Here is a 24501-nt window from a genome sequence, read left to right on the forward strand (position 1 = left end):
CTCAACCAGGCAAGAGGCCTAGCTGCACAGATGGCCTGGCCCAGGGCCTCAACACCACCAGACTGGGGCCTACTAAGCAAACGAGAAGTGGCAAATAGCCAGGGTGCAGTCCCCAGCAGGGAAACACAGGCTCCAGAGCCCAGTGGAGGGAGTGGGAGAGAAAAATACAGCACAGGGCTCCTTAGTATGAAAGATGGCAACTCCTGTACTGTAAAGGGACCATATTCTCTAGCTGTTCCCAGCTTTAACTCAAGCTCAGGGGAACGTCAGGTTAGGAGGGGGTGCAGGGGGAGAAGAGATTACTATGGATGAGGGCCTAAATGAAGAAGAGAGGAAACCGACTGTCCATCAAGGTACATGAGCCCCAAAATATAATAATGTTTTTTTTTTTTTTAAATCTTCAGGCCATTTTCTTTATATTTCAAGATGAATTCATTTTCTTGCCATCTTTGATTTGGACATAAGCAATGAACGATGAATGAATCAAGCTGATAGGTTTCAGGGTTGGTTACAAATCTGGCTACGACTTCATTAGAGATGTATTCCCTTATGCCTCTGTCCCAAAAATGATCCACCAGGCGACCTTCTCTACTGACCGTATTACAATGCAGATCAGTCAAAATATGGTTCAAATGAAAAGTACTATATTATTGCGAAAACTGCATTATAATAATTCACAAAAGTTATTCCAAAGGGGAAAAAATAAATTATCTCATATAAAATAATACATGGTGTGTGTGAATAACCTTGGCTCCTGACTTTAGGGAGCCAAGGCCTGCCTGTTGCCAGCTGCCCGCCCCCCACAGGGGGGGCAGATGTTGTCTGGAGGTGGCTTGCCACCTGCATGATGGAGCTGGGTTCCTCCTCCAGGAGCTGGATCGGGGAGATCAAATGAGTCTGGAGTTTTGGAGAAACTGGATGAGGACTTGGTAGACAAACTTGTACTGGGCGATGGTCTGGATCATGAACATCCTCTGCTCCCGGAGGAGCCTCAGCATCACGGGCACTTCCACCTTCTGCAAGAAGAGAGAGAAAGCACAAGACCCTGAGAAGGACACTTCCCTTGGGCCAGCCCTCATTCCCTTCCCCTGGAAGCACTCACCCACTGCCCACGCCCATACAAACAAGGGACTCTGCCCCAGTTAGGTTTTACAAAGCAAAGTTTATACTAGCAACTGGAGAATTGGTTGTCATGTGCCACTGTGTGATATTTTAAATACAGACGAACCTAAGGGAGAAAAGAGGGAGGCTGGAGTTAGACCTGATTGGTACCCTCAACTCTGGCACAACCCAGTGACAGAGCTGAGCTTGGTGGTTCACACCTGTAATCTTAGTACTTTGGGAGGTAGAGGTGAGAGGATTGGCTGAGCTCAGGGGTTTGAGACCAGCCTGGGCAACTTGGTGAGACCTCATCTCTACAATTTAAAAAAAAAAAAAATTAGCCAGCATGGTGGTACACGCCTGTGGTTCCAGATACTTGGAAGGCTGAGGCGAAAGGATTGCTTGAGCCCAGCAGGTCGAGGCTGCGGTGGCCGTGAGCGTGCCACTGTACTCCAACCTAGGTGACAGGAGTGAGACTCTGACTCCAAAAAAAAAATCCAGTGACAGAATTTAACGCATCTCAGGGACTTAGTTTCCTCACCTGTAAAATAAGGATGACAATGTTTTCTTCTAACAGCAGTGTGACCTTGCCTAGGTTAGTTACATTTCCTCAGCAATAACACAGGGTAATAAGTGGTACTCACTTTGTAGAACCGATGATGAAATGCATGTAAAGTATTTAGCATACAGGGAGTGCTTAACAAAAACTACTCATTATTCCTTTATTAACATTAATAATTATGTTATTAATGAGGTTATGCCTGTCCCTGCTATCTCATAAAATTACAATTTTGATCAAGGAAGATAATTTATGTTTGTGCCTTTGTTTATTTATTGTTATTATTTTTTAGACAGGGTCCCACTCTGTTGCCTGGGCTGGAGTGCAGCAATGTGAGAGGATAGCTCATTGAAGCTTCTACCTTTTGGGCTCAAACAATCCTCCAACCTCCATCCTCTGAGTAGCTGGGACTATAGGCGCATGCCACCCAGCTAATTTTGGTGTGGTTGTTGTAGAGACAGGCTCTCACTCTGTTCCCCAAGCTGGTTTTGAACTCCTGGACTCAAGTGATCCTCTGGCCTTGGCCTTGCAAAGCACTGGGATTACAGGCGTGGGCAATGGCACCTGGCCTGTAAGCCTTTAAAACATCAAAGCACCATCTCTGAACACCAGTCCTGTTTGAAGTAAAAACCTTTAACTGAAAAACATCATGAGTATGAAATGAGATTGATTATGTGTGAATTCTCTGAAAGTATAAAACTCTTATCAATGGAAGGAAATTAACATGGTGGTCATGGGTGCTTGGACAGAGCAGAGGCTTTTGTGGTGTCCCCTCAGCCTTACTTGCACCATGTCTGTCCTCCTGGACCAGCCAAGCATATGCAGCTGAAGCATCCCCAAACTGCCCAGGCCACAGTGGCTTTAGCATATTCATTCTGCTCTGGAAGCTCTCAACCCAGGGCAAATGATGCCACCCATGAAGTTATCAAGAACTGAGCAAGCATTTAAAGTAAAATAAAAATAAAAAACTCAGCAGCAAGCCTTACTTGGTAACCTTCAAACCTTGAAAAATAATTTCAGCTATTTCCAAAGTGGGTCATTATGATACATACACCATCCCAAATAGTCATTTCCTCCCCAAACCAACTAAGGAATGTATACCACTGACTCAAAAGGGGAAAGTCAAGTCCTTGGGTAACAAGGAAAGAAAAAAGAAGGCATGTGAATCTTCAGTCTCCATCAAAATATAGTAACTAGTGAGTCTGACTAAATCTTACTCCAAAGTGACCCCATATCATGATATACAACTATAGCCACCTAACAATGAACTTAATATCATATCGATGAGCATTAATCTGTACTGGTCATGGATGAGCCAAGGACACAGAGAATGAGGTTGCTCTGCTCCCACATGAGTTATGAACACAGGCTCTGGGTCAGCTCTCCACATCGCAGCCGCCAACCTCACTACAAGCGTCTGCATTTCATTGTTTCTGCTCAACTTTTCTGTGTTTCAAATGAGACTAAGAGGGAAGACGCCAAGATAAAGAAAAGCTATTTTGCTGACAAAAATTAAAACTGCATGAATTATGGACTAAAATATAAAGTATGCTACTCCAGAAGCTGTGGAAAGAAGGCAGGGAAGTCTGGAAGGGAGAAAAATAGTACACATAATTCCCTATTGTTAAAATCTTTGTGAAAAAGACAAACCAACTGACTAAACATGCTTCACTCTCCTCCTGAAATAGGGGCTTGAATCTTACTAGCCAGGCTTAAAACAGCATCAGAACAAAGTAGAGAATTTTTATCCCCTAACCTCCCACCAACAGCAACCATGGGAAATGCAACAGATAAGACTGGCTATACTTGTGCTAGGCGAAGGGAAGTGAAAAATATGAGTCATCTTGCTATCTTTGAGTCATCTTGCTATCTTTGAATATCCATGGGAACAGAAGTTCTTTTTGGACTGACCACGTTCCAGCAAAGAATGTTCTGGCATGAAGGTGGGCATTGAGGAAATCCGCTATGTTTGGACACACCATAGAGCACTGAACCACCCCAAGCCTTCACCAAGTCTGCAGGAGGCCCTCTTGGCCAAATCCCTCACTCTGAACTGTTCTGGCTTTGATAAGTGCTGTCTGTTTTACCGGACCAATAACATCTGGCGTTCAGTGAGCCCTCATGTCATCGCCTTTTCGAGGCTCAGCCTTTGATGGGTCTCTACAGAGCTCAGAACAGAACAATCTTTCATGTTGGACAAGACAGACAGAAGGGCTTCGCGAGTTGAAAAGGGGGAGAGGGGAGCAGAGGAAGAGCACACAGGGAATGGAGAAAATAAGGGGAATATGGGGAGGAACAGACATCTAAGAGAGGTGATGATGAGGCCTTCCCTTTGCCAGAATCCATTGGTACCACCAGCATGAGACCAGACGTGCTCAAGCCACACACACACGGATCCCACTTCATATAATTCTGTCTACCTATCAATGGGTGGGTTGGGACTTAGTGGCAAGTTATTCATTGTATGAGAGACATCTAGTAAAGACAGGACTAGGGAAGCAAATAATCAAGAAATCGGGCAGGTGCAGTGGCTCATGCCTGTAATCCCAGCACTCTGGGAAGCTAAGGTGGGAGGATTGCTTGAGTCCAGGAGTTCGAGAACAGTCTAGGCAATACAGCAATCTTGGGAGTAGGGCTAGGGCAGCCAGCCTATGCACAGTCAAGGGATGTTTGTGTGCTCGAAGTATATACCCTGCTCTGGTACACTACGCATTTGCCAGTCTAGACAAACAAACAACCCCTTTTAATGAAAAATATTTTCCAAGGTGACATATTTTCATATAGGATTTAGGCCAAAACACATCCTAGAAATGCAAGATGCATTTCAACTATATGGGACCGAATATTAATAATTTACCATAGAAAAGTATATTAAACTAGGGTATCTACAAAAATGCTACAGAATTCTGGGAGTAGACACTGATTAAAATTAGCTTTTGTATTTCCTATAGCACATGCTCATTTCTTCTTCTATGCCGTCTGGTTATCTACATGAAGCAGTGAAAGGCCAAAGATAAGAAAGGCTATAAACGTTAACCAAGGGTCTGGAAATCTCTGGTCAGGAGAAAGGAAATTAACCACTGCAAATGAAAGGGTACAGGCAAAGGTTTGGTCCGGGTATAGATTTGTCCTCAAGGTGGAGTATTCACAGAGAAGGCCAGAATGACTCACTTCATTATGCTCCAGGCAGTAGATCATCAGCTCAGACAGAATGACCACACCGGTCCTTCCAACCCCAGCACTACAGTGGACCACGATGGGAGGGTGCCGGTTCTTGGTGCCTTCCAGCATGCTGTTGGTATGGCGACGGACTGACTGGATCTCCTCCAAGTAGGCTGCAGGACAAAATGCAAATCTTGTTACCAAGTCCCACATGGCTTTGCATATAACTTGTGGGGGGGTGGTAGAGAGAACTCATGGTGAATCTTTTTTAAAAAAGGGACAATAATTTACAGTTCTTACAAGACTCTAATTATTTGGCTGGTACCCACTGTACAGTCCTGGATCCAGAAAGGACCAGCTGGGAGTCAATTAGTCCATGGGAGAATTTGTTCTTTAAATTAAATAGTTCTTTTTTAAAAATTAAATTCTGTTTTCCCCTCTGTAAATCCCTAAGTCCCCCAAGCAGATGATTCTAGACATTACTTACAGCAATTCCTACTATTAACAGACTGGGATCAGAACAACAGCTAAGTCCCCTTGAAACGCCCGCCTGTCAGAGCCAATTTCTGGTGGGGCGAGAGCATCCATCTGCCCCTTCCTCCTTCCCCTCACTGATGAGTGAATGTCAACTGAGGCTTGACTTCATTGTTAGATTTTAAAGTAGACTTTGGGGAGCCTGCTTTTCAGCATGGGGTTATGTGAGTAGCTCAAGATGAGTCCCCCTTCTGGAGGCAACATGTGTGTGAGATAAAGGGGGTCCTGATACCCCTGCATGCCTTCCAACATCTGCCTGGCTCAGCGGAGCTGCTCAGGGGCCTGTTCATGATTCCAATTGGGCGCAAAAGAAAAATTGCAGCAATACAAGCCTTAATGACTTTTTTTTGTAACCATGACAAAAGAGCAAAGTATACAAATGTAATGCTCAGACAGTCCAAAAAAAGTAAATTAGTGATTTAGATCTTTCCAGTAGCTCAAACAGAAACAGGTTTAAAGGTTCCTGATACTCAGAGAACCTCATCCTAATGCAACAAAGTAAACAGAACTACAGGGGAAATGCTTAAACTGTTGAAGAGAAAAATGTATATTCAAACTATCTCAGTAATTTCAAAGCATCTGTTTATATACAACCAATAAGAACCCGCACTTTACTTTATAACTTCATCAAATTCAAAATAGCCTGACGCAGTCTACCAAACAAGCCAACTACTACTATTACTGCTGCTACAATAATGATGGTGACTAGTAGTAATAATAGTAGTATTAGTACTAGTTATAGTACTAATCATAGCAATATTAGTAAAATAGTAGTAATGTAAAACAAGATAGAACAAAACAAAAGAAGTCACTCTGAAATGAACACAGAGAGTAGTTACTATTGGGTACCAACACGAGCTAAATACTGAGCATGGAATTTTCTCCACAATTTTTCTGCAATGGGGAAAAGATATTAGGCAACTGAATATTCTGTCAGACAAAAGGCACTGTTCATATATGAGAGACAAAGCTTTACTTGAGCTAAATTTGAGAAGAAAAAGAAATGTTGGATAACATAACAGATGCCACTTTCAAATGGAGTTTTTCATGTAATGCATAGAAACTAGACTCAACGGATGCCTCTTCTACCAATCATATTAACAAAGCTCCTTAAGCTATAACTCAGTGAAGAGTTCTGGAGGGTGGCAGACAATTTGGCCTAGGTACTCTGCAGCCAGGTAATCTCATTTAAACATGGGCAAAAATCTTTAAATCCTAGAAGAAACGAAGAGCCAACATTTCTAAGGCCCTGTACGGCATACTTATATTGAGGTTCGTAGAAATGTAACTTACTAAACTTACATTTTAAAAATATATTCTCTATATTTTTCAGTAATTCTGACAGGCGTTCCTTAAATTGGCTCCAATTTAAAAGATCTGACTATAATTTTAAGCACTTTATAAGCTCAATCTTTCATCAGAGCTATTAGCCAACTGGTGAATGGTCTACTTTTATTGTTTCCGTTTTCTGCTTCTTAGAGAAAATTTTAATAAGCCAATTAACAAAAGACTAGCTAAAAGGAATAAAAAGAGCACCGTTAGAAGTAGAATCCTGCAAAGGTCACTGCCCTGCTTATTAATATTTCAAACTACAGATAACCAGCCATTTGACCTCAGGCAAATCAATACACTTCTCTAGATATTGCTCTAGATCTTTTGATTTCAACCATCCTTCTGTTCTCAGCTTTCAGTGTCCAACCTCTCAGGTATTATCATCACTTTCATGGAAGTGAAATACCTGTAACGATGAATAAGTACACATCAGAATCTTTCCATTGGACCTTGTAAATCAGTATTTTTAGGTCTTGAAAACCTTTCCTTTCTCTCTGTATTCCTCTCCTTCTCCCCTGCCTGCACCTCCCATTTTAAATGAATATCAAAATAAAATCAAGGTTTTGACATGATCCAACATCTAGATGATGGACCCTTCATGGTGATCACAGGTCTTCCCCTAGCTGGAGAGTCAGTCACAGAGCAAGTGTCAAGTCTGCAGGGAGACTGGGGGCTCCTTCCTAGTTGAATAAGTAAGGAATGGGGTTTCTCCACAAGCACATGACAGGCAAGCATGTGGACAGAAGCGGGAGCAGCCACCACTGAAAAGCAGAACACAAGATCAGATCTCATGTCTTTCCCATTAGACTGTGAATATCATTAAAGCTAAGAGTGTGAAGTCAGTTTCATCTCTGTGTTCTCAGAGCCTGATCCAATATCTGGCACATAGTGAGCACACACCCGGTTTTTGGCCTTTCAAATAAAATACTGCATATAATCTGGTGAATTCGTATCTAAAATAACCGTATCACAAATAAAAAAATACATATGTAAATTAATGAATTAGTCTTTTGAGCATATTTCAGTTTTAAAATCTACAAACTGATTTTAGTAATTCTTTGTACTGAGATTTACTCTATAGGGAAATACAGGGCTTGTGAAATGCAAACCTTCATGAGAAATTAAAAAAAGTTATTTATTTTTACATTTTATTTCTCTTTTTTAATGTGTTAAAATACACATGATGTACAATTTACAATTTTAACCATTTATAAGTGTCAGTTCAGTGGCATTAAGTATATTCACAGTGCTGTGCAACTACCACCACCATCCATGTCCAGAACTTTTCACTGCTCCAGAAACACCGCACCCATTACTTCTCTAATCCTCTTTCACTCAGCCCCTGGTAAGCTCTCATCTACTTTCTGTCTCTATGAATTTGCCTATTTTAGGTATCTCATATAAGTGAAATTATACAATATTTGTCCTTTTGTGATTGGCTCATTTCACTTAGCATTATGTCTTCAAGGTTCATTTCTGTTGTGGCACATGTCAGATTAGTTACTGACTGAATGAGTAGCTAAGGGTCTATATCGAGGTAGAACCAATCAGTTTATCACAGTCTTAGCTAATATGCATAAGAGGTAAACAGAATATAATAAGTGACATGTATTATTATTCTTTCTTCTACATAGTAATAAAGCGACATATACTTTCATGTTTTAATACTTTTGTCACTTAAGAGAAAGCATCCTTTCCATTTCACCTCCAACTGACAGAACACTGATGCAATTGCTAAAATCCAGGCTGGTAAAACACAGACTAGAAAGAAAAAACTTACACAAAAATCCTTGGACGTCCTCTGGGCAGCCATGATCCGGCCAGTCAGTATATTGCAAATGCCACACCGTCCTTTCTTGCCCAGACAAAAGGTGCTTGACCTTCAAGCCTGTGGTTGCATAACAACCAGAATCTGTTCGGAACTTTGTGGTGACCTTGAACTTGCCATAGGTGGCTGAGCTGTGCTTGGAACCCAGTTTGGGCCAATATCGATGGCTTTTGGTTCGTCCGCCCTCCTAAATCACACACAAAAGCAAAACTGGAAATAAGTCAGGGGAAGCTCTCATTCTCTTAATCCTAAAATGTAAAGATAGAAGAAAATAGCTTCTAAATCACTAACTTGGTAGCACTGTGCAGTGTCTATCACAGCAGAGCCTATACATTTTAGTTAAGACCAAGAGTAAGATTTACAATAACTCTATCAATTTAAAATATTCACAATTTAAAAGATTCACAACTAAGGTGCAGTTTAATATTAGACAGAAGACCGAAGTCCAGAGGCAGAACAAATTCTGTGCGTTCAAGAAACAAAGATCTTCAGAGCTGCTAAAAAATGAGGCAGGTGAAGGAGCAGGAGGTAGGAAAGGAGGTCAGAAAGGCTGCACAGTGCATGGCAGGGAGTTTGGACTTCACTCCATGGACAATGGAAAGCCATCCACCCAAAGGCCTCAAGCAAGGGAGCAACAGATTCCAGCAATCATTCTAGGTCACGAGCAAGAGGTCTATGTTTAACTCCAGTACAGTTTTGAAATCCCTGGAGTAGGGGTGGAGTTGGAGGGGTGGTAGCTGAGGAGATTCAGGGCAGGGAGTAGGTAGCCTCTGAGCGAACAGAGGCTGTGGTGTTGGGGACGGGCTCTGGGAACCCTGATGGCTGCTTAGAGAAACTCTAATGGTCAGCCCAAGAGGAAAGCAATGCATCTTTGGGGAATACAAAAACCTCGCCCAGCTTCATTTGGTTTCATGGAGTCCTCTTAAGTGTGAAGCACAGTTTCCTCCTTTATTTACCAATCTTGTGAAAATAGATTTACCTTCAATTTACAATTCTGCTGAGTGTCTAAATCAGTTGTGGGTTTTAAAAGACTACAAGTCCCTGACTGTCCCACAGATCACTAGACTACTTTGTCTTGACAGGGCTGGCCCCTTCTTGTCACTCAGGTCTCGCCTCAAAAGCCACCTCCTCAGAGAGGCCTTGTCTGTTCACCTAATCTAAAGTAGCCCCCAGTCACTCTCTTTCCCAGCACCTTATTCTGTTTTCTCCATGGCATTTCCTACTGTCTGAAATTCCTTTATTTGTTCACTTTTTACTGTCCTTCTCGCTAAGACATAAGCTCCATGGGGACAGGGATGGTGCCATGTCTTGTTTACCACGTGCCCCTGAGGTCAGCACAGATGGTACACTGTGTTTAATTGAATGAATCCCTTGCAATGATGTGATTCAATAAGGTGATAAATCCACCCTGGAGGCTTTACGGAGGATTCGTTCTCTTTGTGGAAAGGTCAAACAGAAGGTCAGCCCAGAGGAGTACAATTGGCTTTAAAGAGCTTGAAGACCCTTTCCCCATTATCTTCTAACAGACTGTTCTGGAAAGCAACTGCTTAGAACAGTCAATGAAGGGAATATGACTCTCTTCCCCCAGTTCTTTCTGTTTCTGACTCCTTCAACACAGCTAGGAGAGAGGCATTGCAATACTATGGATATTGGTAAAAACACATGAAACTAGTTCCTTAAATGACTTCAAAACATATGTTGGAATTTAATGAAAAAAAGAAAATGAGGTGGTTAAAAAAAATTTTGAGAGTTTGACAAGAGGAGAAACACAACACTTCTTTCCCCAAAGGCAGCAAGCTCAAAGCCGACTGGATCGACTGGTGGTGTATGTCAGTTTTTATAACACCACACAGAGTTCTCTAGTTACAACAGAAAAACCGTGTTTGGCTTGGCAAAAGAGGAAAAAGATATTTTTTTCTTTCCCCAAAGAATGGAGGCCTCTCCAGGAACAACAGCTTCTGGTCTCTTTTCAGGTGATAAGCATGGTGGCATGTGGAGCTGGGGTGCTCGGGGTTAGGGATCCATGTTGACTTGCTCAGAGCAGTCTGAGGTTCTCAAATTCCAGTGGAAAGATCACTGTTTTGTCTGGCACACAAAGTCAGCTGGTTGAACGGAAGTTTGGTTGTTTAGGGTTTTGTGTTGCTTTGTTTCCATTTTAGTGCGCGGCAATCCAAGGAAAAGAATGAAAAGCCAGATGAAAACGAGAGGAGAAAAAGTCACAACAACAAATCATCTCTGGAGGAAAACAACTCTCTCTGGAAGTAATAAGAGAAAACAGACGCATGTCTAAGAGAAAAGGATTTGCAGAGAAGCAGTACTGCAGGAGGGAGGGTGGGGTAGCAAAGTCACCAGCACAAAGTCCATCTTCTGGTCACTCCCTCTCCTAGGGAGGACGCTGAAAGGGTCAGGCCTCTTACCTCCTCTGCGGTGACCATGGCAATCACATTCACGCCCTGCTCCCACACCATCTGCCAGAAGTCGTGGCATGTGTGTGGTAGGGGCCCCTGGGTGGCAATGTAGTGCCATTCTGCCCCACCAACCATCACCTGGAAACCAAGGAAAGTATCGGTCAATGAACATCCGGGACAGAATTACCTGCTGACCACATGTCCATCTGTATCTACCTTAAAACCTTGGATAATATTTTTTGGGACAAATGGGTTAGTGCGATTAACAAAAACCCTGATGCCATAGATGGCTAATGACACATTCTCACATAACAACACTTTTTGCCACTCAAGCCTATTAAAATATTTGTTTAATCTTTTTTTCTGCAACTCACAGTCTATGTAACCCAGTGCACACGAAAAACATTTATAGACACATACAACCATATCTGTGTGTGTATACACATTAGATGTACACACACTATTATATGAATATGTACTGTATAGCTTAGGATTTATGTTAAAGAAATAAGTTATGCTTACTATGTACAAGGTACTCTGATAATTTCCATTCCTTTCTCTATTCTAGCCAATTTCATTACCCCCCCCCCCCCCCACACACACACACACACCCCCACAACTGGCCATGAACACAACTGATTTCACACTCCGTCACTGTGTTGTGATTCCGTTTGAAAAACATTGCTCCATGGCATTTTCCTGAACAACAAAAAAAATCTACCATGGAATATCATCCCTTTGGGAACAATATCTTTCTCCTGTTGACCTGATATAAAATATGTCATCAACCTCTGTTGTCACTGCTGCTCTGTGGTGCCATGTATGGTGGAAATGTTGTAAAGGCACTTTCAATAGTACATAATATTTTATCAATAGCTTCACCTTGTGCCAACGAAAGCATCCAGTTTAATTAGAGTCGTGAGGTGATTTTTGGATAATAAAAATTATTACCCTGTGGAGCACAGGATGATTGTGGGAGGATAATTCTGCAGCTATAAATACCATCTGCAGAGAATCATAAATACAAAGTTGTACTCAAAGTGTTAAAGGTTATGTTATCAAGGTAAAATGGTGGCCTTTGGAGGAATTCCTTCTGTTGTCTCTTCCATTCCTGTACCTGGATATTGCAAAGTGAGGCCCCTTACACATCCATGCAGTGGAGAGCTCCAGAGAGTTCTAGAAGCAATGAAGTGATCATTGTTTGAAACTTTTTCTCTCATTTATTTTATGAAACTATGTACTAACTTGAGTCAAACAAAAACAATGTTAGTTATTGTCTCATTACACAAGACATGTTTAGGTCAAAGCTGGCAAGAAAAATCCATTTTCCAAGTACTGGTGGGTGATAACATTCATATATTTGCTGGCTAGGAGTTTGGTTTATCTGTGGAATTGTGATTTTAAACATTAGCCTCGCTGGCACCCAACATATAGGAACCATAAATACTTCCAGAGAATGCTGCTGCCTGGGGCCTTTCAGCATATTCCAAGTATTGACAGGAGAGTATTAAAAACTGCACTAAAAACACAACCACCAGTGCTACTGAGGTAGATTTCACAGATGTGAATCCACCTCTGGAGCAAATAAATCTCTGTCCTGTGTTAACGGTTGCTTGGAACCCAGGAGGGAAAACATTGGCAAAATATACATCTCTATTCCAAAAACACAAGGCAAGCTCTTGCAAGCTCTATGGGTCTATAAAATGCACCCATGTCTAACCCAGATCCACAAGATGAAATGTAGACCTCAGAGAATACTGAGGAAGGGAATGTTTCCTGGCTAACAGTACCCAGTGGGCACAGTTTATGCAGAGTGACAGCTTTTTCCAGAGAGCAGATGGAAAATGATGGAAGAGATTTGGCCAAAAGAAGGTAGCATAATATTGCTATGTAAGATTTTCAGACACTCTATCAAGAAGCAGCTGTGTGATCTGCATCTTTGAGGGCATTACTTTGGTCATTATTTCAAAATCTCATCTAAGCCCATGAAACTCACCATCACCAGTTAGGAGTTTCCTGGGGCTCATGTTTCATGAACATGTTCATGTTTTATAGCAATATAATCTATGATTGTTGCTCTTTCATATTTTCTTTTTTTTCTTTTTCTTTTTTGAGTCGGAGTCTCAACTCTGTCACCCAGGCTGGAGTGCAGTGGCACGCTCACAGCCACCCCAGCATTGACCTGCTGGGTTCAGGTGATCCTTCCACCTCAGCCTTCCAAGTAGTTGGAACTACAAGCATGCGCTACCACACCCGGTTAATTTTTGTATTTATTGTAGAGATGAGGTCATGCCAAGTTGCCCAGGCTGGTCTCGAACCCCTGGGCTCAGGCAATCCTCTTGCCTCAGCCTCCTAAAGTGCTGGGATTATGGGCTTGAGCCACTGAACAGAGCATAGATAACCACATATATATATTTTCTAATTATTTATATATGTGGTTATCTATGCTCAGTGCACAAAATCACTATATGTAACCATGGAATACTTTTCATTTTCTGTATCAAAACTAGTTATAACCAATACACCAAACTATACTTTAGAGGCTCAAAGAAATCTGCTTATAATTCTGCTACAGATGCAAAGCCCAATGAGGAAAGGAAATAAAATTCACAAGGCTGGAATCAGGTTTCTAGAGGCTACTGATCATAATAGACTATTAATGTGAATCTTGTATTACTTAAAAACTTCCTATAATAACTGCTTTAATATTAATATATGAACAAATCCTCCCACTTCAGAGTTCAGAGCAAATGGTGACATTCTAAACAAGTATGATCTGAGTAAGCACTTTAGGAAATACTTAACTATATGTACACATGTATCCATAACTCCAAATTTTAACCGGGGTAGAGCTGACTATGAAACACTGAGATATGATGAATTGAAGTATTTTAAATATTAACAAAAATGTAATGACACAAATTCACTAACAAACAGGGCAAATCTTGCAAAATTCAATATTAATTACACTTTTATAGTTTAGGTATAAATTACTCCACTCTTCTATATACCATGCAAATTGGGGCTCTGGCAGTAAAATGCATAGCCTGCAGCTTTACAAGGGAGAAATGATAGTTTCTGTTGCTATTGAACATGAAAACAATTCAGTGACAGTAATTACAATACTGTAGCTTCCAAAGTCTCCATCATCTGCTGATTACAAACTGAAAAGAACAATCTTCAATTTTTTCCTGTGAGCCTGGGGAGAGTTACAGCTCTCAGAGAGAAGACAAAGTTAAAGCCTCTGTAATAAGCAAGCTTCAGAAATTGCTGACCCAAGGTTTTTCCTCAGGCTGCTAGACTTCCTTCTCTCTGCAGTGTGACAGACATGCCCTTCCACTTGACTAAGAAAAGCATAGGAGTTCAAAAACACTCCCTAAGGGTCTGGGGACATGCCAAAATGCACAGTTGCAGCCCATACATTTTTTCCCTGTATTTTTACCCTTAACTCAACAATCATTAACAAAACTTGCCATACGTCTGTCTTCCTACCTTGATATGGGAGGCGTTAATGTATCCTGTGTTATTTTCTTTGGTTGGTATCAGCTCTACACGATTCTCCTCATAGGGGACAACTTCACGGATTCGACTGCGTTCAGCATTTTCTGGCAGAGCTGCTGTGCTGAAAATGCCATTTGCCTTCTTCTTTGGAATTTGCTCATATTCTGTGAATACCATTCCCTCTTCTAGCTTCTTCTTCAGGGTTCTGAACTGCAACAGAAATGGATCTTCAGCTCTCTCAATTATCTTACTCCAGAACTCCAATAAACAAACAAATTTCTGTACATACTGACAGTGATAGTGTTAACAAGGGATTTCAAGATGCACAACTAATACTTGATTGCTTGGTTTCATTATTAACCACGTTGTTAGTTTCTCTTGTTCACTAGCCATTTCCCTTCTCACTCATACCGTAAGTAGAATGAATCTGCAAGGACTGGCAAGTGCTGAAATTGAAAAAAAATCAATATTTCTGCTATCGATATCTCTGTTTAAAGTCCTAAGGAAAAGGAGATTGTGAATCTTAATTATTCAGACATCCTTTTCTCCATTTACAGAGCTGCTTCTACTAAGCTATTTTTAGATTCTAGATTCTTGTTCCACAGTTCTATACTGTCAAGGATTAAATCCCCCTCTTTTTTCCCCACTCCTTGGCCAAACTACTAATATAATATTAATTGAATTAAAGAATCCTTCTAAAGTTCCTTCTGGCTCTAAATACATTCTAATTCTAGATACATACTGGCAGAAGTCTAATACCCTGATGTTATTAGCACTCTATTAAATTTATACAACCTGTTTCTTAACCTTCTGACAGCAACTTCGGGTACTAAAGGAACTTCTTCACCTTTACAATACTACCATGCAACTACTTTCTGCTTTTCGAACCAAAATTCTTCAGTATATGATCTGGGAGTGTTAAAATAAAAAATATAAAAAATAAATGTAAATAAACAAAGCCAATGTCCTCATAATGCTTTTTCCTAACAACTAAAAATCAGCTACATTTTATAGCCATATAAGGGGACAGCATATTTTAAAAACTCTATAAATGCATGGGTAAAATGATTACTTCCTAAGAAACAGGAATCATTTTTAAAAAATCAGACATTGAGAGCTATAGCAATTGTTCAACTTCCACATTTTAAAAATAGGTCCAAAGAAATTCAGTGACGTGCCCAGGTGCAGTGGCTCAAGCCTATAATCCCAGCACTTTGGGATGCTGAGGTGAGGGGATTGTCTGAGGCCATGGGTTTGAGAACAGCCTGGGCAATTTGGCAAGACCTCATCTCTACAAAAACTCAAAAAATTAGCCGGGTGTGGTAGTGCACTCTTGTAGTTCCAGCTACTTGGAAGGCTGAGACGGAATGATCGCCTGAGACCAGCAGGTCGATGCTGGGGTGACCATGAGCATGCCACTGCACTCCTGCCTGGGTGACAGAGTGAGATTCCAACTCAAAAAAAGAAGAAATTAAGTGACTTGATCAGGTCATACAGGTTGTTCGGGGCTGGTGGTTTTAGGTAAGCATCAACCTGCCAACCTGACACAGCAGGGAGACTGGAAAGAAGAAACATCAGATGGTGGAAAGGCCTGAGTTAATGCAACACAGTTATGCTCAATCTTCTAATCTCAAATTGAAGAATTAATGCATCAAACACATTTTAGTGCTGGCATGCTTGGGCAAGGAGGATGTTGTGAGGTCCTAAGACCACAGAAAATGAATCACATTTGACGAACATAGCACTTACCCTCTCGTCCATGGGAACTCTGGTGGCATCAACTCGACTCTCCTCCCGCCCTGTGACTCGAGCCACTGAGAGCCCGTTCAGCGCTGCCAACATCAGCGGCCTCTTCTGTGCCTCCAGGCCTGCCATCTTCTGCTTTTCTAGATTCTTGTGGCAAGAAAAGGCATGTTCTCATTGTTTCTAATACCAGTAGAATGTTGGAATGTGTTTTAATCTCCCCAAATCTGTAGCTCCCCAGCCAAGGAATGCAGACAATCACCATGAGTAGGGCGAATTCAAACACAGCCTTTCCATTATTCCTACTATGCCCGCAGAAACTCGTTCCTACAGGACTCTTGAGCTTTTATTTTTAATTAATTAATTCATTAGCCAGGTAGACAAATAAATAAAAGACTCCTTACAGACACACCCTGCCATAGGGCTCACATACACACAAACAGGGTATGTGCAATAAATACACTTCAGAAAGATAAGGGGTGAAGGAAGACAGGACAAGGAAAAGAGACAAGAGTCACATGAATCATCTAATTCAATCATCTACCGTGATGGGCCTTTGCACAGATGGAATGGGGCAAAACCTGTAAAACAGTTTGCTGTGTTGTTGACCAAGAGATACAGGCACACACGACTGTAGAGAAAAATCTTGCTAGATGTGCAGCCTTAAGGATATAACGCTCAGGATGTTATCCCACATTGAACCTCTGGTTTTGGGGTACCTGATGATGATATCTTCCCCAGATAAGAGCTGATGTGGTTTAGTGAACTCACTATGCTTCATCTGGGGGCCCACAAAAATGGATGCAGTGGCTCACAAAGTCTGTGGTGGGACCTCACTGATGCCACCAAGTTATAGAGGAATGCAGATGTGCGGGCTGAGCAGAGCACTTAGGGAAAGATTTTGATGTTTACACTTGGTGGCTCTAGTTTGTGTCTTTTTGATTTCCATCCTTTCCATTTGAACTTCTACTCTGAAACTGGATCAGTTAGGGTCAGTTGTTAGGAGATTCCTGCGCTTTCTCATGTCTCTGAAACTGACAAGAGGTACGGGAAAAAAAAATCTCTCTTTACTCACTTTAGGCAAGCAACAAAAAGCCTTTCCTAAAAATAATTTTGTCTTAGACATTAAGGGAAGAGCAGAGGAACTTCATAAAGCACAGAAACAGATGAGTTTTACAGAGTTTTAGGATTTTGGTCCACAATGAAGTGCAACCAATTGCGCATTCATTAGACCATGATAGAGGAAGGGGTCATCTCATTCTTGGTTTCGTTTCAACCCTTTAGAGACTTTTCCCCTTATTCTATGCTTTACACATTTGCTTCCCAGGAAGATGTATTGATGGAGCTGTCACCAGAGTGAATGGATTATTCTAACTGTGGGTGAAGGGGACTGCATTACTCTCTCCGTGTGTCTCATCGGTTCCACAATGTCACCCACCATCAGAAGGGAGCCCGTGTGAGTGACACTGCCAACAGAATGCTTGTTCCAGTGACAGGGCCAACCCACCGGGTAAATCAAAGAACCATCTCCCAGATTAACGCTAAGAAAGTGAGAAAAGGACCTTTCAGATTAAAGGTATAGTATTCTAAAGAATGGCTCTTGACAGCACGCCCCTATAGTTCCAGCTACTCGAAAGGCCGATCGCCGGAGTTCAGCAGGTCGAGGCTGTGGTGGTCGTGAGTGTGTCACTGCACTCCAGTCTAGGCGACAGAGTGAGACTCCAACTCAAAAAAAAAAAAAAAAAAGAATGGGCTTAGTTTCTCAATTCCAGGTACCCCAGGAGGGAGAGTTTGGGATTTAAGTTTTTAGGTCTTTGCTGGTTTGCAAGTAGTTTTTATGAAAGAATTTTCTTTCTTGTCACCTCTTTCAGTTGGGACTATTGCACTCCTCTCCAAAGTTTTGAGAAAGCAATAATTCTGGAAAATTGGTTCAGAGCTTCTTGACTGTCTTTCTGTTTTCCTCCCTATGTTTCCCTATCTGGACCTTGAACACAAAGTAACTAGTCTTCCTTAAGAAAGGATTATTACCACCTAGTGAACACTGAAACTCTGGTGATAAATCAAACCATGTCTCTTAGCTCTTTCTTACACATTTTATCAGCTTGTATCAGAGATATAAAACAAACAACTCAAGATCTAATCTGGCTTTTTCTCCTCACTGCATCTGACTGCAGGTTTTGGGGCTACAAACAGTAGGTACTGGAAGAAGGAGCCACAGAGGCAGCAGGCTTGAATCACCCATCAAATAGACAAGCAGCTCCAGAATTATGGAGTCCCCAGAGGGCAAATTCTCACCATACCTACAACCCCCTCTACCCGTTTTCATTTGCTACAAGTTTCTCATTGTTTTCTTATCAAGAAGGCCCTAGGATGCACTCCTCATCCCTTACCCCCACATACCCATGCCCAACAAGCCAGCAAAAGCTGCCCTTAGAGAGGAAGGTAGAGAACTATCTGACATGTGGGGATACTGTTTCAGCCATGAGAGGAGTTTCTGCATTTAAAAAAAAAAAAGAAAAGAGAAAGAGATAGAGACTCATCTTGAGATCAGAGACGCCGGCACTGTAACGATTTTGCCTGGCCTCCCGACTCATTAAAGAACCTCCAAATCCACCTCCAAGGTCTGCTGGATGCTTGAGTGTATGCAATTTGGAAAAAACAAAACAAAACAAACAAACAAACAAAAAAACGGGCAAAATGAAGTAAGAATGGGATATTTATTTTCTTGAATTAAAAGTCAGTGAATAAAATTTGCTAGTCACTATTATTCACATGATCGGAGTGGAATAGCACATGGAGGAAAAAAATGTAGTGAAAAACACCGTTTCTTTGATAACGCAGAGCATTCTACGTGGGAGATCAGGGCCACAATTTTGGATATAGTCTACTTGTTAAAGTATACGTAACAAGAGAAGAAGATGAAGATGATCCTATTGAGATTATAGGGCCATGTGGACAACAGCAAAAAATCGAATTGTCAGAGGAAATAGCTTGAGGTCCACTGTTTAGACGGACAGGTTCTTGATGCCAATATTACTTTAAAGGGGCCTAGGGCCAAAAGCATTGAAAAATCCCTTTCTACCAATGAGTTACTTTGTCCTATGCTGAGAAAGCTCTCTCCTCAGCAGCACCCACTCATGCACTTCCCTCCATTCTCAGTCAAAGGTTTTCTTTGCTAGAGGCACAGGCATATCTTCTACTACTTCCCTCTAGATTTGCAAAAACTGGAAAAAGTCATGTCTGTATTAAAAATTCGTAGCACTACTCTACTATGGCAAAAAATGTGAGGGGGAGAATGTTAAGATTTTTCAAAAGTAACAAAGTTGCTACAGATTAAACTCCTGAATCTAGGAACTTGGCTTCCTTAAAATCTTGGCTCTGGGCTGGGCTTGGTGGTTCAGCCTGTAATCCCAGCACTTTGGGAGGCTGAGGTGAGTGTATTGCCTGAGCCTGCGGGTTCAAGACCTGCCCGGGCAATTTGGCAAGACCTCATCTCTACAATAAAACAAAAAATTAGCCGGGCGTGGTAGCACGCGCCTGTAGTTCCGGCTACTGAAGGCTGAGGCGGATGGATCATCGGAGCCCAGGAGGTCGAGGTTGCGGTGGCCGGAAGTGTGCTACTGCACTCCAGTCTGGGCAACGGAGTGAGATTCCAACTCAAAATATAAAAAAAAAATAATAAAATAAAATAAAATCTTGGCTCTTGATTGTTCTTTTCATGTTGATTCCCAAGGATGGGTTAGGAAGACCTATAAATAAAGAGAGTCTAATGAACTCAATTAAAGCAAGTTTTTAAAATTTAATTTAATTTAATTTTTTTGAGTTGGAATCTCACTCTGTCGCCCAGACTGGAGTGCAGCGGCCGCTCCCGGCCACCGCAGCCTTGACCTGCTGGGCTCCGGTGATCCTTCCGCCTCAGCCTTCCAAGTTGCTGGAATTACAGGCACGCACTACCACGTCCGGCTGATTTTTTGATTTATTGTAGAGATGAGGTCTCACCTGCCCAGGCGGGTCTCGAACCCGCGGGCTCAGGCAATCCACTCACCTCAGCCTCCCAAAGACACGGGATTACAGGCTGAGCCACCGAGCCCGGCTTAAAGCAAATTTTAATTACAAGCTCTGGAGTTTCTAAAACCTTACGGTGCAGTTGTGGTAAATGGAAATAAGTCAATCTGGGTTTGATTAGTTGCAACTAAATAATTTTTTAAGGAAATGAAAGTTTCCAGGACAAGCACCAATGAAGATTTTTAAAAGTAGTAACTATAACCATCTTCTCATTTATAAAAGACAGATGCACTTTGTTGTTCTACATATCTATCTGTTACCTGTCCTAGGTTCTGACAATATAACCAACATCCCAGATCGTACATTTTTTTTAAGAGATAGGATCTCATTATGTTGACCAGGCTGGAGTGCAGTGGTTACTCACAGGCACAATCATGGCACACCACAGCCTCAAACCCCTGGCCTCAAAGGATCCTCAGCCTCCTGAGTAGTTGGGACTACAGGTGTATCACACTGCCACTGGCTCCTACATATTATTCTGAAGGTTTCCTCAGTATCTAATACCAGGATGTATCTTCATATGTAATAAGTATGTATATGTATGTATGTGTTCACACACATGTATGTGAATTTTTTACAGAATGAGTTCAATAAGAAATTGAAGCTCAATGGTAAACCTGAGTTATATATCTGATTATTATCATTTTACTATATTTGTGTTGAACATCTATTGAAAAAAAACCTGAAAGTAAACTAGAGGTATCACAGTCCAGACAATAGTTTGGCGAGCTCTCCTGACATACAGATCTATACAGGAAGCTGTGTAGGGATGTTGCTCTTTGAATATCTAACTGGGGAGGGGGAACACTTTCCATTAAGAAAACAAAACACCCAGAGATATAGAAAGGCGAACTTTCAGCAACTCATATAACAGAAATTCTGAGCCTTAAATAAACAGCAAAATGCTGGTGGAGACACTGACTTCAATAACGTACCAAGCATATCTGTTAGAAACTATAAATGGGAATGGAAGGTTATTCGAAAGGGCAAAAACTCCATGTGCAGTGAAATAAAATACTATCTGTTTAAACGGCCAGTGATACCAGCCCCATTGCCTGAATAAACCTCACCCCTTCCTCGGTGCCTCAAGCACGTCTGTCTGCCCCCACACTAGCAAACGCCCTGGGAGAGGAGGACACTCACCCTGATCATCATCTCCCTCTCTATAATGCTGTCCTCCAGGGAGAACATCTCGGACACGGGTCTCTCCTTCACAGGCTCTTTCTTGACCCGTTCCTTCACGCTGGTCAGGTCGGGCTCGGAGATGGATGGGCCGAGAGAGGCCCCGTTGACCGCCTGAGGGTCGGCTCGGGACACGCTGATGGCCTTGGCCGGCCCATGCCTCAGCACCCTGGCTCTGGCCACAGCAGGAGGAAGGCCGGCCTGCTCCTGCCTCAGCGCCCCGTTGCTCACACTCTTCCTGGGCCCGGGGTACTCGGGCGGGGGCTTGTTGGGAATGCGGGCCAGGGCTGCCTGCAGCTGGGCGCTGTACTCCATCTTCTCCCGGAGCACGGGGATCTGGGGTACCGACTCTGGAGCCTCCTCCTCCTCCTCGCTCTCACTGCTGTGGATCAGCATGGTGGCATCGGAGAAAGTCTTCTTGTGGTGATACTGAGGAAGCTGGGGAACCTCGTGGCTGCCCGGCGCCCCCTCTGGCGGGCCCTGCTCCCGGAAGGTGCTGCGGCGAGCCATGGGGAGGTGGAGCGACTGGAGCGTCATGGCCTCCATTCCTCGCACCATGCTGTTCATCACCTCCAGGCTGTGGCGCTTGTTCACCGTGCCGTGGTGCTTGGTGGCCGTGAGGGGCTCGCTCACCTCCTGGAGAGACTGGTGCACCACTGGAGAGCTGTCCTCCTGGAAGGTCTTCACCGAGAGCTGCACCTTCCGGGTCACCAGGTCCGGGCTACTGCCGCTGACGTACCTGTGGCGATGGCTGGCGAGGTCGGGGGTGCTGGTGGCAGGGCGTGGCCGTGGGTAGGGGGGCGGAGGCCTGAAGAGATAGTTCTTGAGCATATGGGCCGCGCTGTAGTTCTGGGTGCCTTGCAGCTGCATGTTGGCCAACTCCGGGGTGCTCACCGTGTGTGAGATGGCACTTGCCCCTGGCTTGCTGGGCACCACGTTATTCTTCGGGTTCATCGGGTCAGATGGACTGACCAGTTTGTTGCTATAGCCCCCCTGGGGCCCATAGGGAGCAGTGTAGGGGTGTCTCTCCCGCATCTCTGGTTGGCTGTACACCAGATTCTCTGGCTGGTTGTAGGCATGCGTGTTGATGATGTTGAGATTTCTCAGAGACTGGCTCTGGCTGTCCGCGTGCATTATCCCCCTTTTCATTTGCCGCATGACTGTCTCATAATCGGGGGTCGGCCTGTAAGAGGGCACAATGATGGCGCTGTGACGGTGGCTAGGGATATAGTCAGCCCGCATGATGTCACTCCCTGGGATACTGAGGTTGGAGGATACCGGGGAGGCCTGGATGAAACTCTGTGAGCAGCTGAGGGAGTTGACACTGTGAACGCTACACACGCTGCCATTGGTGACGGTGCCATTTAAGTAGTTTAAGTCCAAGCTGTTGTGAGAGTTGCAATAAAAGGCTTCTTCGTTTCCATGGAAAATGCTGTCTACAAGAAGTCAAACAAAGGCATGTGAACCTCCAAGCTATCCTGCCACAACATAGTTCATCCTCATACTCATGAGGTGACACTGAATTTAAATAAGTCATTTAAAGGGAAATCCCACGGCCCCCACCCACATGTTCCACAGAAAAGCTGATACTATCCTTGGATGATGTGCATACATACAGAAAAGCCTTAGAGTATACTGAAAAGAGAAAGTGAACCTAAACAAAGAAAGGTATGCCCATATGAAATCAGTGTCTTCTGGGTTAAAGTTCTCAATTTTGTCATGAACTTTGAAATCAGGCACCAACAACGGCCCTCGAGTTGGGTAGACCTGTCCTCCTGTGCAGAGTTTAGCAACAGGACTGGCTATCTGGACCAGGAAATCAAGAACTTTAATAGGGTGAGAGATTTCAATTACTAAGTGCTTGGAAATGTTCTTCCTGATGACGATGAAAAAGGTCTCTTTACCCAAGGGACTGCTGAGCCTTCATAAAGAAGAGAAATAATGTAGCAGGGATCAGCACAGCTAGCTCATTTTGAACAGCAACCAATGAAGGGCACAACTAATATCAAGAGTTCTTTTTAAGCCGGGCGGTGGCTCGGCCTATAATCCCGCGCTTTGGGAGGCTGAGGTGAGTGGATTGCCTGAGCCAGAGGGTTCGAGACCCGCCTAGGCAACTTGGCGAGACCTCATCTCTACAACATAAAAAAAACAAATTAGCCGGCGTGGTAGCACACGTCTGTAGTTCCAGCTACTTGGAAGGCTGAGGCGGAAGGATTGCCAGAGCCCAGCAGGTCGAGGCTATAGTGGCCGGGAGCAGCCACTGCACTCCAGTCTGGGAGACAGAGTGAGAAGCCAACTTAAAAAAAAAAAAGAGTTCTTTTTAGCTGCTCCTAAAATCCTCCTCCAGATCTGGTTTCATAATTGAGGTAAAATCAAGTAAAAATTAATTATAGTTTAAAGAGGTACCCAAAGGAAAAAAAAGTAGATTTCTCAAGTCAGGTCCATTCTACCTGCCTAATGTTCCTTTAAGACACAGACACAGACATAGACACACATACACACACCTGCCCCAAGGAAGACAACCTCTTGTCAACACACTTTTCTGAGGCCAAAATATATTCATTTTCACACTACAGATTTCAGCATGAGCAGAGGAAGACAGAGTCAGAAAAGGTGAAAAATAGAAAAGGTGATTTAAAAGGTTCAACTGCCTGAAGAGGAGGGCATGGACAGGACACAGAGCTGATTAGATGAGACTGGCAAGAAAAACGAGAACACAGAGATGAATGTGTTGTAATTTGTCCACCTCCCATGGGTTCTGTTGCCTTCTCATGGAAGTGGGGTAAAACTTGGCTAGGCTGCTCAATTGTCTTAGTTTTCATGCTTATACTTTCACATTGCAGAGAATCCAAAATAGCCAGGAGATGACAACATAAAAACGAATTATCCATTTAATATATTGTCAACATGCAAGGTTTTCTATCATCTTTTTTTTTTGAGATGCAGTTAGTATAATGATTAAGAAATCTTATTTTCATATCCAAGCTCCACCTTTAACCTCTGTACCCTAATTTCTATATCTGTAAAATGAAAACAATAACAGTACTTATAGGTTTATTCACTGAGACAATATGTAGCAAGTACTT

General features: G+C 42.8%; 1 protein-coding gene across 1 annotated transcript in view; it reads right to left on the reverse strand.

Moving 5' to 3' along the window:
- Positions 1-438: 438 nt before the first annotated feature.
- PTPN14 (protein tyrosine phosphatase, non-receptor type 14) overlaps positions 439-24501 on the reverse strand; it is a 189759-nt gene continuing 165696 nt past the window's right edge. Inside the window, exons 12-18 of the mRNA XM_021718594.1 lie at positions 21377-22851; positions 16175-16318; positions 14417-14635; positions 10934-11062; positions 8469-8703; positions 4832-4995; positions 439-1016 (exon numbers count right to left, since the gene is read on the reverse strand). Of these exons, the coding sequence (XP_021574269.1) occupies positions 888-1016; positions 4832-4995; positions 8469-8703; positions 10934-11062; positions 14417-14635; positions 16175-16318; positions 21377-22851 (2495 nt within the window). The 3' untranslated portion in view covers positions 439-887. The remainder of the gene's footprint in view (positions 1017-4831; positions 4996-8468; positions 8704-10933; positions 11063-14416; positions 14636-16174; positions 16319-21376; positions 22852-24501) is intronic.

This window comes from Carlito syrichta, unplaced genomic scaffold (assembly GCF_000164805.1).
Source record: "Carlito syrichta isolate Samal-C Ts95f unplaced genomic scaffold, Tarsius_syrichta-2.0.1 Scaffold312893, whole genome shotgun sequence".
Lineage (NCBI taxonomy): Eukaryota > Metazoa > Chordata > Mammalia > Primates > Tarsiidae > Carlito > Carlito syrichta.